Genomic DNA, 17,844 nt, shown 5'->3' with positions numbered 1-17,844 from the left:
GTAAAAGGAGAGGTTGCTGTCAACCTGTGTCCCCAGATCTTTTATAAGGCCTTCAGTGTACAGTGGGCTACCATCAATGTGGTAATTAGTGGGAACTGAGTTTTTCCCCAGAGGGAATGACTATGCATTTTTTTGGCATTAAGCTTAAGGCCATGGTTTCGACACCAGTCATTGGTCTCAGTGAGGCCTTTGTGGGATGTCTACATCACTTGTCAAGTTAATAATGGCTCCCAGCTTGCAATTGTCAGCCAACTTGGTCAGCCAGTCAATCTGTGTTGACCTGGACGTCTGAAATGTAGATGCCAAATGGGAGAGGATCCCGGACCGATCTCTGCAGGACTCGCTCGTGACTGGTCAGCAGTCTGACTTGGGAGTATGCTACTTTCACACTGTGGGTTCTGTCTGTGAGCCAACTTGCAACCCACCTAGTGATATAGAGGTTGATTTCTAGTTTGAGTCCATCAATAATTCCTGAGTGGGGAATGGTATCAGAGGCCTTGGCGAGATTGAGGTAGGCTGTATGAACTGCCTTGCCCTCATCCACAGCTCTTTTGACTGACTCAAAGAAGTCAACCAAGTTGAGCAGGCATGATCTACCCTTTACAAAACCAAATTGCATGGGATCCAGAGTTTGGAGATTCCCTATCTTCTTCTTCTTCCTTCGGCTTTTCCCAGTTAGGGGTCGCCACAGCAGATCACATGTTTGCTCATGATTGGCAGTGGAGTTTTACAGTGTTGAGTTGCCAGCCCGGCACCCAGCCTTCCACAGAAGGCGCGCTCACAACTAGGGCCAATTTAGAGTGCCCAGTCCACCTACTTCATGTCTTTGGGATGTGGGAGGAAACCGTAGCACCCGGAGGAAACCCACGCGACCACAGGGAGGACATGCAGACTCCGCACAGAAGGCACCCCAGCTGAGGATCGAACCAGGGAACCTCTTGCTGTTAGGCGACGATGCTAACCGCTGCACCACCGTGGCCGCCCAGTTTGGAGGTTCCCCATATCCTTGTTGATGCGCTCCATAGCCTTGCATATCAGACTCGTCAGGCTAATGGGGTGATAATTTCCAGGGTCTGTAATCACTCTCCTTTTATGGAGAGGGATGACTGTAGCAGTGTGCCATTCTGTAGGGACAAAGCCTGAGGTGAGGCTGTGATTGAACAGGGCACACAGGTGTGGTGCCAGTTCACTTTGTAGTTCATGTAGAACACAGCCAGGGATATTGTCAGGTCCCATGGAAGCTGTATTCTTGACCTTGGACAATGTAGCTTTAACCTGTGCTGCAGTAATGTTGGCTGCCTGGCATTCTTCAGTATTGTGATTGGTCCTGGGAGGTTAAAGTTGGCACTGAATCTGTCAGCCGATATGTTGGCAATATCTGTTGGCTCAGTATAGGAGGTATCATTTTGCAGTAACTCTGAGCAAATCTGGGTATTTCCATGGAGATTCTTGATATAACTGTAGAAGGTTTTGTGATTGTTTTTAGTGTCTGCCGCAATTCTGCCTTCATAGCTCGCATTAGAGGTTTTGATGAGGGATCTCAACTTTTTTTGAGACTAATAGTTTTTCCAGTCTCGGGACTTCACCTTTTTCTGCAACAGTTTCTTCCTTCTGTTGTAGAGTTTAATGGCAGGGGACCAACAGATTGGCTTCCTTTTTTTTTTTTTGGGAGGGGAGCGTCTTGGTTCTGTTGGGTATGGCTAGTTCCATGCATTTTTCTGAGAGGAAGGTGCTGTCAAGTAACCACAGGTCACTGCTTGTGCTTGTCCTTGTAATCAACTTCTCATTCTACACTTACCAAAAGCCCTTTCTTTGTGAAGAAGGTGCTATCCATCAGATGCAGATCACTGCTTGCTTAGATAGAATAGGTTATGTTCTGTTGTGATCCCTGTCCCATTCAGCTGCTCCTATATGTACCAGAAACTTTCTGACTATTTTTTAAACTTTTAATTTTGTACTTTCCATGCCTGCCAACTGTCAAGCCTCCCCAGCACAAGGGGATAAACAGTTTGAAAAACATCCAGGCTGGCATTATGGCTTCTGACACTGGCAGCCTGGCTGGCAGTGCAGGCATTTCCAGTGAGTCCTGAAGCTTGCCCCCTAGGGGGACAGACATGAATGCTAATTTTACTTGGGCATTTTAAGCCCTGTGTGTACTACCACCCACATGCTTTGATCGTTACTGTTACCACCTAAGCATCACAAAGCCCACGCCCCCAGTCTTGGTCATTATGGCACATTGCAATCCAGCTGTTCATTGTGTTAGGCCAACCAGATTTGACTGTGACCCAGCTGTTGTATCCCCAGTTGCCTACTCAAATAAGCCTTTGGCTTCAGCTAATCCACTGCCTGGAGAAAATGGTTATCTTCAGGGCAAACGGAGGTGTCTTGCTAGTGGATTGCCATTGAAAGAATTTATAAGACTGTAATGTATTGGAATTAACTGGAAACAACTGAAATGAAAGTCTTTATATGTTAATAACCCAAACTTGTGCTGAACAGGTGCCAGTCTGTCCTTTATGGGCCAAGTCCTGCGTACTTTTTGAATGAATTCTCTAAACACTGTAGTTCATTTAATAAGGCGTTGTTAGATGTTCACAATATCTGAAAACTGTCTTCATTAACAGTGCTGATAAACAGTATCCAAAGTTACTGCATGTCATATTCTGATTGTCCTGAACAATGTAAACTGAAAGTCTTTATTTGACTTGTTTTCTGTACTCTGGCTAGAGTGCCTGTATTTTAGCTTAATCTTGTCTGTAATGACAGGTCGAACAAACTGACTTGCGTCCCTAACTGTATCTGAAGTATATTTCAATAATAACAAAACCCTGTAATGGTTAACACACCTGCTTAGCCTTGGTTCCCAGGCCTGGTCTTAATCCAACATTCCATAAAGAACATTCTGTAGCTGGCAAGATTGTATCTTTCCCTTGAGAAAAGAACATTCTGTATTTTTGTATTTTCTGCACACTTTATGCTGGTCTTTCCTATCTAATATGCTGTCTTTCTGTGAAATTGAATGCATACATGTCTGACTCCATATTTCAGGCCTTATTCTACCTAAATGTACTAGTAAATTTACTGAATACCCGAATTCTAACAGTGTGCATACCATTTGGATGACTTTACTGCAACCTTTTACCTGCAGGGTAAAGTCTCTTATGAATAAAAATGTAATTTGACTCTGGTTTTTGAACATGTTTTGAGAGGTGTACTTTAATGTGCAGATAGTCCGTAGAAATGCTGCTGCTGCTTCTGTTGCATTAAGACGGTATGCTCGATTACATAAATCAGAACTTCTTATTTAAAACCTGAAATTTTGGATGCACCTTTGCAAGTTCTGAATTTGTGTTTGGGAATTTGTCCAAACAGTGAGTTGATAAAGGCATGTTAATGTATAGGGTATCTAGGATGCTTCATGTACCCCAAGTTCACCACAAACAAGGTGTGAAGATATATGAAGGCTGCCAGCCTAGCCAGATAGAATTTTGTAGATAATTCTGTCATTTATAAATATTATTGCAAGCCACAGACTTGTTCTCTTAAATGGCAGAAAATGGTGATAAATGTGGAACTGCCAAAATGTAACTGTGCACTCTGCTGTAGGAAAGCTGATAAGTCAAGCATTGTATAATTGTTTGATCACAAAACCCGGAGTGGAGATGTCTGGATGAAGGAATTCTTGTTTTTGTTGTGAGACTAGAGTTAATTGCTAGAATTTGCGTGTATAATGTCTTATTGCTGTAGCTTCCTGACCAGGTGCAAGATCAAAAGGGCTGTTACTGAGCTTCTGTTAGCCTGGGAAACAGAAAATAATGATGTAATCTGAAGTGAGTCAGCGGTACTGTTATCAATTTAAGGACAAAGACTCTGAGCATTTTGCATTTGTCTTGAACATCCAACATCACCAGCACTCTGCCTATGCTCTATATGTAAGCTTATTTTAGAACTGGAACAGCCCAAATGGTGGTGCAGCGGTAGCGTTGTCACCTCACAGCAAGAGGTTCTCCCGTTCGATTCTCAGCTGGAGCGCCTTCTGTGTGGAGTCTGCATGTCCTCCCTGCAGTGGTGGGCATTCAAAGACATGTGTGAATGGGCTGCCCTCTGAAGGTTGGCATCGGGCTGGCGCCCTCCACCATAAAAAATTCATCATTAGCGCGGACTGAATGGCGCTGTGGTGACCCCTAACTGGGAAAAGCTGAAAGAAAAACAGCCCAAACGATTCAGACAGACCCAAAGATGAAAATGTATCCAAATAAGTTAGTGGTTGAATGGAATGGAACTGGAATACAAAAACTAACCACAATTAAATACACTAGATAATATTAGATCAACCAACCATATTTATTTACATACAATCTTAACTTAAACCTAAATAGCTGAAGTCTATTATCAAAGCAACAGATTATACAAATGCATCTTTGTGTGCTAGGAAAGCTGACTTACTACTGTGGCTATGGGGCAGTTTTTGTTTCTTGACTTCAGGGCTGGTTTCAAAGGAACATTGGGAGCACACAGGGGGGGGGGTTTAAATAAATGACTCAAAAAAATTTTTTTACTTGATTTTCTGTTCTGTTTCATTCTGACTACATATACCACATTTATGGTGTTAGTCTGCTGTATTCCTTAATTCCCAAAGGTATCCTGTTTCTGGATGTTTAAAGAATCTGGACTCCTCTATGTATTAAGGAATACGGGAATTAAGGAACACAGCAGACTATAACACCAAAAATGTGGTATATGTAGCACACTATAAAACATTTTTCCATTTCTATGTAGGTAAAACCAACCACCACCTTAGGAAAAGAATTATGGACCATGTATAGTGTACAAGGAAAGGACAGGAATATAGTGCCTTAGCCAAACATACATTGGACAAGGGCGAAGAACATGTGTTTTTATTCCAAATCCTGCATATACAAAATACTAACATCAGAATGGGAGACATTGCAAATTCCACGGAAAATGTGGAAGTAAAATGGATTTTGAGATTGGGAGCACACGGGTTTAAGTTTGAATGACAATGTTCCTTTGAAACCAGCCCTGAAGTCAAGAAAACTGAAATAGCCCCATACACATTAGTTTGTCAGCTTTCCTAGCGCACAAAGATGCTTTAATAATATATTTCAGCTATTTAGGTTTAAGACTATAATTGGTATGTAAATATGATTGGTTGATTTGAATTTTATCTAGTGTATTTAATTGTGGTTAGTTTTTGTATACATTGTCTGATGAAGCAATGGTTCTCATTGCGAAAGCGCTCACCTTTTCATATTAAAACAAGAATAATTTTATTTTGCTGTGTTTTTTTTTTCATTTATTCCCGTTACCTTTCAACCAAGGGCTAACTTATTTGGATTTATTTTAGAACGGTTTTCTCTTGGATATAGTTAGGAAATGGAAAGATTAGATTAGTCAGAACTTTTCTACTGTATTAAGATTAGATTAGTCAGAACTTTTCTACTGTATTAAGATTAGATTAGTCAGAACTTTTCTACTGTATTATTTTAAGTATTTCTCTGTCTCTGAACTCTTGACTAGCACTGTGTCGTGAGAAATATTGTCTTGTGTTTTTTTATTTATTATTAAATATTGTAAACCTTTCAATGGTGGCTGTTTTGCGTAGAGATAATTAAAGCTGTAGAGTACATTGCATGTATATAGTGATACTGTCCAAGTCACTCCCAATAAGCTTTGCTGTCAGTCACACTTAACCACTTGGATAATAATATTGCACAGTAATTGGACATCCTTTGATAAGGGCCTTAGTAGCTGATATTGGTGGTTGGTGGCAAGTGGTACTACCATATGGTCTGGTTAAAAAGGGCACAGCTAGAGAACCTGTGCCAGCCTTTCCCAGGAGTGTCTGTATGTTAGTATACAACTCGTATCCCAAAGTGTGTGTTTCAGCTACCTGGGCAGGGACATGAAGCACTGGTTGGACAGAGAGGGTGCTGGAGGTTTTAGCTTGCTCATTAAGCTGAGATCTGGACCCTATAGCTGTGCCAGTGGGGAGTCTTATTGGGGATATGGAGAGAAAGGGAGAAACCAGCTCCAGACTAACTGTGATCTGTGTGTGCTCTTAAGGGAAATTGTACTTTACTGTGTGTATTCGTTATCTTCCCCTATGTGGATGCTCCTCACTGGTGTTAGTGGTGAGAATTGAGGCTCCGTGATTGCTGGGCCAGTGCACAGGCATCGTACAAGGCATCTTCAAGGGGCAAAATGAACAAACAGAAATTCTTTGAAACCAAAGAGGGCCTTTGCTTTTCAGGGGTTCATTTTTTTTTTCAGAAAGACTATGCAGAGTCAGAGTACCCCTACCATTCTGCTGTCATTCTTTCTGTTCCTCTTCTCCAGGCACGCTCTCAACTATATAGCCTGGTTGCAAGTGGTCTTAGACAAATTCTGAGAATAATTTAGAGAGGGTACACATGGCAGTGGGCAGAAAATTCTACCCCTTTCAGGAGAATTCCCCCATACTACGAGACAGAGCCATTTTCTTCAATGATCCATCCATGGTCTTAAGGATATGCCAAAGCACATAAACATGAGATGTTGGCACTGATTCATGCCCGTGTTTGGACACGGTCCTTTTCTTAGTCACAGACTAGACTACCTGCCATGCTGTGGTACTTTAACAAGGGGGGTATAAATTACTCTGTGGATTGGCAGTGATACCCTGGGAGCTGGCTGTACAGCAGTCGGACTCTTTAGGCTTCATACATTCCATCAGAGCAAAATACCATGGCAGACAGACTAAGCAGATCCTACACAGCAAAGTGGAAGTTCCATGTAGAGGTCTTTCAGGACTTGATCCAGATGCAGTGAAATACCTCAAGTAGATCTGTTTGCCTCCCTTCAAAACAGACTGCCGGAAATTGTGCTCAAGACATCCTTGCTGCCATGCTTGGAAGACTGGCACACTATTATCATTCATCATGTCCTGTTCCCTTTCCAGTGATTCCCCAAGATATTTCTAAAGATTCAGAAAAAAAAATGAAAAGATCATTGTGATAATTGCCATAAGCGTCCTAACAGATGGAATCTCCTCTCACATGGATGACTGGCACACCCCAGCTTAGAGCAATTGAAACGGACAGCCAGGATGGTTCTGTTTTGATACTTTTTATGCACTTGCTCTATGAAGATGTGCAACAAGTGTTTAAGGAATTGACAAGAAAATTTGCAACTAGAAAATCTTACGTTTACGAGTGGCAAAGCATTTTAGGTGGTGCCTAGCCAGTAAAAGTCCTGAAAGGGTTTTGACCCCTCTGTTTTGAAAGTTGCATGAACTACTTAGAAATGTGTTTTTCATATGCTTCTGTCATAGTGCATCTTGCAGCCATCTCAGCATGTGTGCCCATGGATCTCCCGCTTTCATCTTTCTGTGGTCAATTTTTGAAAGTTACATCTGAGGCCCCCTCAAAAGCAAACGCCTCTTCCCTGGGATCTCAACTTTCTTCTTGAAAAATTGACCTTGCTTGTTTTGAACCTACCTCTCAGGCTTATTTACGATTCATTACTTGGAAGACCGAATCATCTAGCAAGAGTAAATTTGCAGCAGTCACAATACCATGTAAAACAAAATCCAACCACTACAGTGAATCTCTGAGCGCGTACTGTCTCAGTGGGCCCAACCCTGTCTTATTTTTCATAAAGGCAGGGTTGTGTTATGTACTAAGACATCATTCATGTCTAAAGTTGTTCTTCAATTTGCCTTAAATCAAACCATGAATCTCCCAGTGTTCTATTCAGATCTAAATAACAAGGAAGAAAAAGTTTTGCATACCTTAGTGCACAGGCAACTCTGGTACTACATTCCCAGATTAAACAGCTGTTTGTCTCCTATATGGCCACTAAGAAAGGTTAACCTGTCTCTTAGCAAACTATTGCAAGATGATTGTTGTCCTGTTATTTTCTCTTGCGCCCACCATCATAAATCGAGGCTCCCTCAGCTAAGGCTGTATCTTTGCACAATGGAAAGGGGCCGACTCTTGAAGCAGTCTAGAGGCAGCAACTTGGTCCTATTTTACCTTCATGAAGCACTACAAACTGGCCTTTTTTTTTTCCCTAAGGTCTAGATTAAACTTTGCTAAGACCATTCTCCAGGGGCTCCTGGATCCTTATCCTTCCACCTCTGAGGTAGGGTAAACTTTGGGAATCTACCCAAAATGCCACTGAGGTAGTGGGAATGGCGAACATAGTATATTTGTGGAAGTCCTGCTTACCTGCAACAGTAGATGTTCAAATTCCTAACTGCCTCAGTGGCAGCAACCACACGCCATTCCCCAGATTGTGCATAATTGGGTTGAGTTTCATCCTGTTTGATTTGGTGGTGGTTGGATTTTGTTTTTTTATGGTATTGTGACTGGCTGCAGATTTACACTTGCTAGATGAGTCTGTGTTCAGGTACATTCTGGTTATTTGTGGACGTGGAAAAGCCTGAATGCACACTCACTGTTGAAGGTTTCCCTCTCCAGATATTCTCAGCAAATCAGCTGTCACAGGAAGAGAGTGGGGAAGTCTGAGCTTCCGAAAGCAGGGCAGTGCTGTTAACCTTGGTAGATTAATTCAAAATCCCATTGAGGCAGTAAGGAATTTGAACATCTACTACGGGTTCTGCAGGTAAGTAGGACTTGTGCAAATGTACTTTTTGTACATGTACAGTCCAGTAGTGCAGTAAAGTCTTTAGGTTATTAATATGGCTTGAGATAGATGACATCGAGACAAATGCAGAGGAGGATTTGGAAGTTGGGCATACACAGGCACGTACAGCTTTTGTTCTGCTCATAATGGCAGTTTGTTATATGGAAAAGGTTGGCTATTGTTGTATAGCCTGAAATTTTCCATAAAATCTGTTTTACTTTGTGTAATCTTGTGAGCAGTGCTATTTATTTTTAATCTTCCTTACAGTGGTCATTGCTGTATGTCCACTATGCTTGGCTGTGGGACAGTGGGCACCTGATTGTGATGCACTCCTGTAATGTTATCATGTAGATGTGGCATTGTGCCTGTTTTACACTTTAAGTACAATATTACTACTACTGGGATGGCAAAATAATAAGGTATAATATTGGATCCATCTTTTTGCAGTCATGTAAGCTGATACTGGCACTATTGAAATACGGTCTCTTAATCACTGCCAAAATGACAAATTCTATGAAGACCTTATTGTTGCTAGCAGCCTGCTTCATTAATGCGAAGTAGTATTCCCCCTCCCTCTTAGGCCTTCAAAACTAAGATTTTCTCAGGCTCTCCCCTCCCCCAAACTAGAGAGCAGTTTCTCCGTGTACAAACTGCATACTGGTATTTCACTACAGGCCACTGGGAATGTGGCTTAACCCCTGATGTGTTCACACTTTTCATCCCAGTGAAGCACCCTTGCACCCAAATTTATCTCTGTAAGCTGTAGGGTCTTTTCTGGAAAGGTGTTTTGTTTATACTGCTGCCTATGGTTCCTGCTGTAGACTGCAGAGATTGCCAAATAGAATTTGAAATTTTGCACTGGTGTCTTCCTTCCAGTAGTGCCATTGTGACCGATAATTTATTTCCCATTGCTGTCCACTTCTTAATCTTTTTTCAGTCTTGCACATATACATCAGGAACCTGTAGTCTACATTTTAAAAATTATTTAACTAGGTAAATCCACGGTGCACCAAGGTTGTTTTCCAGGATAACTCTGGAACAGTCTTAAGTCACTTAATTTCCATTTGCCGGCTGTGAGATTCTGTGTTGACAGAATCAAATTTAGGACTACATGTTGAAGCTGATTGGCAGCTCATAGTTTCAACCCTGTGCACTAACTTGCAGGAACACTTGCTAGCGATCTGTGTCGTGCCGTTTCACCACTGTACATGCCTGTTACATACTTTTCACGCCAGCAAGGCTTTGTCCCTCCCTGGGTCCGAGTGGCAGGAAGTACGTTTTGGTTTGTATTGCAAATTTTATATTTACTACTGAACAGGCTTTCTGGGTATGTTGAAATGTATGGTTACAGAAGGAGTGAAAACTGCTAACAAGATTTAAAACCATTAAATGATTTTATTGAATTTCATTGAGCTACACTTATCTGCCTTGCCACGTTGTAGTCTGATTTGACAGTCATGTTCAGGGCTCCCTCCCACTTCCTCTTTCGAATGCTATGGTAGCAGCATTCCTTTCTTTTTTTTTTTTTTCTTTTTCCATATGTGACATTTAAAGCAGAACTGAGTTTGGGTGCCTTCTCTTAGAAACTTCATGCTCTTGTATTATGTGGTGGTGTAACTGTTTTTTGTTTTAGTATGTCTTCTAACAAATTTTTAGTGTCACAAAGTACGCTTTTGTAACTGATATCTCCCCCTCACCAGAACTTGCTGTTTGTTTTAGCTTTTGGTTAATGTTTTGTCCCTTGCTAATTTACTACCCTTATCAAGAAGAGATTTGCCTGTAATGAACTGCATGTCGGAGCAAAATCTCACAATAGCATAACAGGACACCCCACCCCCCTTATAAGCTAATTTCCTACATCTCAGTGAGACGAATGCAGATGTTTGTAATTTGAGCTTCTAAAGGCCTGGCTGGTTATCTGCGTTCTGCTTTTCAGATTGTCTGATGTAATCCTGCACTCCTTTCTGTTGTGATGTTAACGTGCTAATTCGGTTTACTTGAATTAGCCCAGTTTTCAGACTTAAGTTTCATTTGTTTGTTGGGTTTTTCCAATTAAATATTTTGGCATCCACGTTTCTGACTTTGTGTAGTGTGGCACAGTACTTCAGGTGGTGTCTGTGGATACCTGGTTTTAGATGATAACCAATATGTGTGTATTATCGTTGTGTATTTGTTGCACTTGTAGAAGTATGACAGATGGTGTGGCATTTCCACCTACTTCAGTAAGTAATCGTGTCAGCAGCACTAGTTTCCTTAATGTTGGAACCTTTCCCACCCCATTCAGAATTTGTTGCAAAGCATACACCATAGTGTACAACTTAGTAGAATAATTTGTGCAGTGAGGGCAGTATAGTGGTTTAGCAGATAGTGCTCTTACCTCACAGCAAGAGGTTCCATGGTTTGATTCCTGGCTAGGTTGCCTTCTGTACATGTCCCTGTATGGGTTTCCTGCAGGTGCTCCAGTTTCTTCTCACATTTCAAAGACATGCTAGCTGGACTGGACACACTAAATTGTCCATTGGTGTGAGGGTGTGTGTACGAGTGTGGGGTATGGAAGAAACGTGACTGGGTTAGCTATCCGGCAGTGTTGAACCATGGCAGTAGATTGTCACCAAGCCATCACCCTGACCCCATGTGCAAAAATGAGGAAAAGGAGGTTGTGGATAGGTATATTAGAACTTGAAATTCTAAGTCCTGGCATATTTAACACAGTTTATGGCTGTAGATTTTGGAAGGTAGTTTTGCCCTGCAGGGGGTGTGGTTGACCATTTTAAATTATTACAGAAGTTATTTTTTTTTTTAATTTAAATTTTGTTATAGTAGAATGCTATTCCTTTCTGACCTGTTACTTAATGGTCAGCATGGGTGGGTTAACAATATTGCAGAGAGCAAGCAGTACAAGCATGGGTGGGTTAACAATATTGCAGAGAGCAAGCAGTGCACTTATTTTACACGTGGTTTGCATGTGGTATCTGCACTACCTTAAGCGGTAGAAACTTTAATATGTACAACAAACAGGAGTAGCGCTTAACAGTAAATATACTGGTAAGGAGTTGCATTGCAATAGTCAAATGGTGTACTGTCCCTTAACATGTACAGTGTCACATTCTGGGGGTTGGTGATTACTGTGTGGGGACTACATGTTGAAAGTTGTGTAGTGGTTTAGAAAGCCCTTGCTATGCTCACTTGCTCTCCTCCCCAGAAAAAAGTTCACTAGAGAACCTTGATATTTTTGAATTCCTTTCCACATCCCCATACATTCTTTAACAATTTCCCCTTTAGTATTTTATCCATTAACTGAGCTTGAGAAATAGTCTACCAAAATTTTTAGTGACTTGTTTCAGAAAACCTGTTTGGTTACATTTGTATTGAAAAAGTTAAAATGTAAATTAAAGCCACCCATCCACTTGTGAGTTATATCCAGCTCCTGTCGTGACCCCATGAACAGGCAATTCTAGTTAGAGTTTGACAGGTAAGGAATGAAAGTAGCTTGCCAGGGCTTTCTTCATCATTTACCCCTCTCCCTTAAGGACAATTTTAGACCGACTGTCTACTGCATGTCTATGGGATGTAGAAGGAAGCTAGAGCACCTGGAGAAAATCCCATGCAGGCTCTGTGGACAAAGGCACACAAACTAAGAATTGAACCAGAGAACCTCCTTGATGTGAGCCAACCAATGTGTGTCCTTAACTGATGTTAGCTGTACTAAAAAAGCTTTTGCTGGGAAAGGGTTGCTTTATCTGCATATATAATTAAATGGTGCAGTAATCGAAAAGGGTTAACAAAAATAATTATATTTTCAGAGTGATAAGAATTTTTTTTCTAGAAGTCGTCGGTTTTGTTTACTATGCACTTTGGAAACCAGAATAGTAAAGTAAAAGAAATTACAGCCAACTGTAAACTTTAACATGTTCAGACAGAAGTGTGTTGAACGGAGAAAGTCTAGCTGTATTTTAACCATACTCAGTCATAAGCTAAAGTTTGCATTTGCCTTGAGTAATGTGCCCTTGATCTGTGTCATGTAGTACACAACATTATGATCTATAAAACTTTTATATGTGCACATCTGATTTGCCTTACTGACAAAAACTGTTTTCTGCAGCAGCTGCCTGATATTCTTGGCTTCCCAGGCTGAGTGAGCTATAGGCAGGTTAAGAGGAGGAAAGTTTAATGCGAAGTTGGCCACATCCCCCAGATTGTTTCAGTAGCAGCAAACCGTTGAGCTGTGGACATGCTTAGTTCGTCTTTGCTACATCTAGCAGCAGTTTCATTCCTTAAACATTAAATCAGCACAACAGGAGGGGTTGGAGGCCCCCCCCTTTTGTTGCTAGTTGCTATGTCTCATTGTCTTGCTGCAAGTCGGAAATGCTTTTTGAGCTTAGGAGGAGTTAGAACAGTAGCTTTTCTAATTTCTGGAGCGAAAACTTCACTGTATGAAATTTCTCATCTGTTTATGCCTACTGTTTCAGTTTCTGTATAACCTCTGTTCTCTAGGTGTAGTATTACCAGACGTGACTCATCTCTCTAATTGCACTTTTCTTTTCTTTCTAGACAAGTGAGAGAGAGATTAAAGAAGGATGTTGCACAGATGGAAGAAAAAGTTCCTGGGTTTAGGCCAGGGCTTGCAATATTGCAGGTACGTGTACTTTGGTTTCAAGGATTGTGCTCTTTAAGTTGCATATTTTTACAAAAAAAATACAAAACTACTGCATTACTGTACAGGAAATGGTTTGCAGTCACTGCTGTCAGTATTTTACCAAAGAGGCTGAGTTGCTGTTACAAATAGTCATTACGTGTTTGTTTGCTGCCCATGTGACTGCAGACTAATAGCACGTTTAATAACCAGGCTTTCTGTTGGAGCGATTTGAGAATATTTTATTACTTAATTTACGTACTTGTTTATTTTTGTTAGGTTGGTGACAGAGAGGACTCAAATCTTTATATATCCATGAAGCTAAAGGCTGCGGCAGAGGTAATTCACATTAACAAACGTTAAAAAGCAATCCGTATAGTCACAGTCACACTTCTGTTACTCAGAGTCCCAAGCTCTGAATGAAAGTGAACTAAAATATGTGTAAATGTCTTGCATTTCACAGATTGGGATCAATGCCAACCATGTAAGACTTCCAAAGACTGCTTCAGAAGATGAGGTAAATATTGAGTAAGCCATATGAATATACAAAGTGCAGCAAAATCTTCCTTTTGTGTGTAGAACTACTTGGTTAAGTGTGCACTTTTTACTTGGTCTGTAAAATGCTGTATGCCCCATTATGTTAAGACAGAAATGTTAGCCTTTGTGGACAATTTAAATGAGTTTTCTTTTTTCTTTTCAGGACTATTTTAGACAGACATTTACTGTATAACAGAGGCAGGACAGTATGCAACTTTAGACTTAATGTGTGCTCACTGTAGCTTTAATAACCTCCCACCACCTATAGTAGGACTAAGTTTGTCTGTGAATGGAAGATAAATGTGCTCACTCACATTAACCTGGAGATGAGTGCTTCATTGGAGTTTGACATGTCATTTGGCCGTGCAGCTGTTGTACTTTCACGGAGGCATCCTTGTTGAGTGGTGGATTGTACTCGCTAATCTCAGTGAGCAGTTAACTTTTTTCAGATAAGTCCTTCATAGTTCCTGGTTCACTGCTGGATTCTGAGAGCCCACCTTGGACCATTGCTTTTCCTTGGACCACTGCTTTTCTTAATGAAAGTAGGAGTCCAGACACTTATGAAGTAGGCTTTACTTAAACCTGTTTGAGCTAAGGGGAACATTCCTTACTGTCTAGGCGGAGAGTCTGAGGCCAGAGACTCGCCAGCTTCTGTCAAAACTGTAAGGGTTTAGATTTGCTAGAGGGTTTAGATTTGCTAGAGGGACAGAGTGGCTCCTATCCATACCAACATGCAGAAAAGTGATGTAGATCATTCATTTACTAAACTTGGTAGTCTTGCAGCCAGTTGCACAACAGGTGAAATTAATGAACTGGAAGCTTGTTTGAAAGCGCCCCAGCCCTTTTCTGGTGTTCAGACATATGTCTGCCCAACATCATCTTGGAATGGGCCATCCAAAGGTCTTTTCATTGCATAGGAGAATGTTTGTTTTTATCCTCAGTCCTGCTTGAGCCAGTAAGGTAAGGGGTGGTTGGTAGTGGAAATGTGCTCTATTCTATTGCAGGTAATCTACTTGAATGTATTTTCCTTTTAACACTTATTTGTAGAATCCAGATAAAGGCCGAAACTTGGTTGATGATAACAAAGTGCTGTCAGGCTTTTGGATTGCATCTAAGGCAGTAGGAGGACTTGACCCTGTACATGCCATGGAAGACCCCCCTCTTTGGGGTGCCATCTAGCAGTACCTCCAGCCATGGCTTCTGTTGCTTCTGTATGAGTTTCCATTGTGAGTCAGAGGTTGAATGAAGCTGTCAGCCTTCTACTCAGTATGTTGATTGTGAAAGTGAAAGAGTTCATTATCTGGGTTTCAAGATATCCTGTATTGCCTCAGTAGGCTAGTTTGCAGGTGGCTTGACCTATTCTCTGCCTCTTTCTGACATGGATGTAGTGTTTCCTCTATTTCAGCACATCATAAATTTCTGGAGGACAGACCTGTGGCTTGGCAGTATTTTAGCATAGGTTTCTTAAAGGATTGCTATGTGTTCGTACACCAACATTACATTAGGTGCTGGACTACCAAATTGCTTCCAAGTAAACCTCATAGTAATGAGGTTAACTAATTTGCCATATCTCACATACACACCTGACAGAGTTGAGCAGTACTGATGTTCAGGCACCATGAAGTGGGTTATCGATTGGCTATCCTTTTTTCCTGATTGCTGTTGGGATTGTGTCTGATAGATTTCTGCTGGTTAAATGGTAAGTGAGACAGGAATATGGCAAGAGTGGTTCTTTTTATAAAGAGGACCAAAGTAAATATGAACACAGTGAGGAAAAATTCCAAGAAAATGAGATTTCCAGTTGTCAGGCTTTTAGAATCTACTTTATCCTTTACTGTCATGTCATTATAAGTTTCTTCAAAAGTGTGACTTCTTTGCAGACATTTTCGTAACCAAGATTCATAGCTAGTGTCGGACATATTTTTTTTTTGCTGTTATGTCCATTACTCTAGCCTTCAGTGACATGCAACCAGACTATTGATATTTATCATGGGTGTACCTGTAGACAAGGAAATTAAAGGGGATTTTTTTATATTTTGTTAGCAATTGTGAAGTAAACAAAGTCTGAGTAGTTTTTGATTTTTTTCCCTATATGTTTTGTAGGTCTTGAGCAGCATTACTTCTTTGAACGAAGATTCTACTGTCCATGGATTAATAGTGCAGTTACCTTTGGATTCTGTTCATTCAATTAACACCGAGAAGGTCACAAATGCAGTTTCTCCTGACAAAGATGTAGACGGGTAAAATTTTGTTTTAACTAAGTGTAGTAATAGTAGTAGTTAAACAAGTGTGCGTAGAGTAGTATATTTCTTTGGCAACAAACTGTGTGTGCAGATTTGTATATCTGTCATAGCGGCAGATAGTTGTTTTGTGCTTGTGTACTGACCACTAATAGTGGTGTAGATTTTTTAAGGTTCATACTTTACACACTTCATTCCCTTTTTTTGGCCTTACCCACTTGGCTAAACCAGGCTGTGATGTTCTTCGTGTTTCACTGTTGCAGTCATAACTGTAGGGTGATCCTGCCGGCAGGCAGCCCGAGGTCGGCCAGAATTCCAAAGTCTGGGTTCGGCGTCGGCTGTACCAGCAAGTACCCTGACGTCAGAACGCAGAGGTATAAAGCTGACAGCCGACGCCATCTTCTCCAGTCTTTCTTGCCGTGCGGTGGAAAGCAGCTCGCAAGTCGTTGGTTGGCGCTTTCAGGACAACGTGCTTTGATTGTCGTCGGTCCGAAGTTTTCTACTTCTCTTCTCAAGCTAAGTACCCGTTGAAACTTTTTCTTGCTCCTCCGATGTCAGAAAAAGTTAATAATTGTATATCGTGTGGAAAACCAATACCTTATGAAGATTTCCACTCTTACTGTCTACCTTGCTTAGGCCCTGACCACGACGTTTCTTGCTGTCGGTTCTGTGCCAGGTTTAATTCTCGCACTATCAAGCGTAGGTATGATTGGGCCTTGAATTATTTCGGTAGACAATTCAATTATAGGATGTCGTCGGATACTTTACTGACAACCGGAATTCAAAAGAAACGCAAGGACAAGAATAGGCCTCCGAGGTCCAAACAAGATACTTTGCAGCCGGAGCCAGCTTCGGGTTCGGCGGTAGTCAGTGAGGCGCTTTTGCAGCCCCTATCGTCCGCCACTTCGGAACCGATGGCCGACACGGACTCCCATGGGGAGCCTTCTAGGCCTAGTATTTTATCTGCTGCAGGACCTTCGGACGTCGCTCCTTCAGATGGGTCCGGAACCGCTGTGCAGGTACCGGCTTCTGAGGAGGTTTTCAGGCCTTCTCATATCACTATTTCTACAAAGGCAAAGTCAAAGACTCCTGTTAAACCAAGGGTTTCTTCTCAAGCTTCCTCGGATACAGCTCCCAAGTCCCAGAAGCAATTACTACGGATGACTGAAGATTTACTTACAATGATTAGGGGTTCTCACCCTCCTCCAGAAAAAAGGCCTAGACAGGATATTCCTTATGATTCATCTGATCAGGCTTCTGTGTCTTCTGTCTCAGGCTTCTGTGTCTTCTGTCTCTTCCTCTGACCAGGATTATTCTTTTCCTCCTTATGAGGATTCTGATGCAGAGGGCTCTATTCCCTCTGCTTCTCCCCCTGAAGATTTCTGTCTTGGGGATACCTTACATGAGATGAGGGAGCATTTTCATTGGGAAGGTCAGGATTATTCTGCTTCCAAGAAGAGACTTAGGGAATTTCTCCTTCTCCCTCAACACAGACCTTTGGCTATTCCTCCTGTACTTGATATTGTGGATGATGCTTTTTCTGAAGCTAACCTGACTCCTGATTCCTTGCCGCCTGCTCCTTCTAAGCCTGATAGATTTTAGAGTCCCTGACTCCCATCAATTCTTATTTAAGAACCCTTCTGCTGATCCTGAAACCATTTCTCAGGGTTCTAGGGCTGCTAAGGCCGCTTCATCTAAAAATCCTATTCCCGCTGAAAAGGATTCTCGTGCCTTGGACAGGTGGGGCAAAAAGGTTTACACTTCTGCTACTCTTTCTATTAG

The 17,844-nt window shown here is 41.5% G+C and overlaps 1 protein-coding gene across 1 annotated transcript in view; it reads left to right on the top strand.

The window, feature by feature from the left end:
* Window positions 1-17,844, top strand: part of MTHFD1 (methylenetetrahydrofolate dehydrogenase, cyclohydrolase and formyltetrahydrofolate synthetase 1) — a gene marked incomplete in the record, with an annotated part of 1,466,165 nt that overhangs the window by 333,593 nt on the left and 1,114,728 nt on the right. Inside the window, 4 exon segments of the mRNA XM_044074387.1 lie at window positions 13,204-13,288; window positions 13,565-13,624; window positions 13,749-13,802; window positions 15,926-16,062. Coding sequence (XP_043930322.1) covers window positions 13,204-13,288; window positions 13,565-13,624; window positions 13,749-13,802; window positions 15,926-16,062 — 336 coding nt within the window.

This window comes from Protopterus annectens, chromosome 6.part0, assembly GCF_019279795.1.
Source record: "Protopterus annectens isolate FY-2018-M chromosome 6.part0, PAN1.0, whole genome shotgun sequence".
Lineage (NCBI taxonomy): Eukaryota > Metazoa > Chordata > Ceratodontiformes > Protopteridae > Protopterus > Protopterus annectens.
This window is presented reverse-complemented; position numbering and strand designations above follow the sequence as displayed.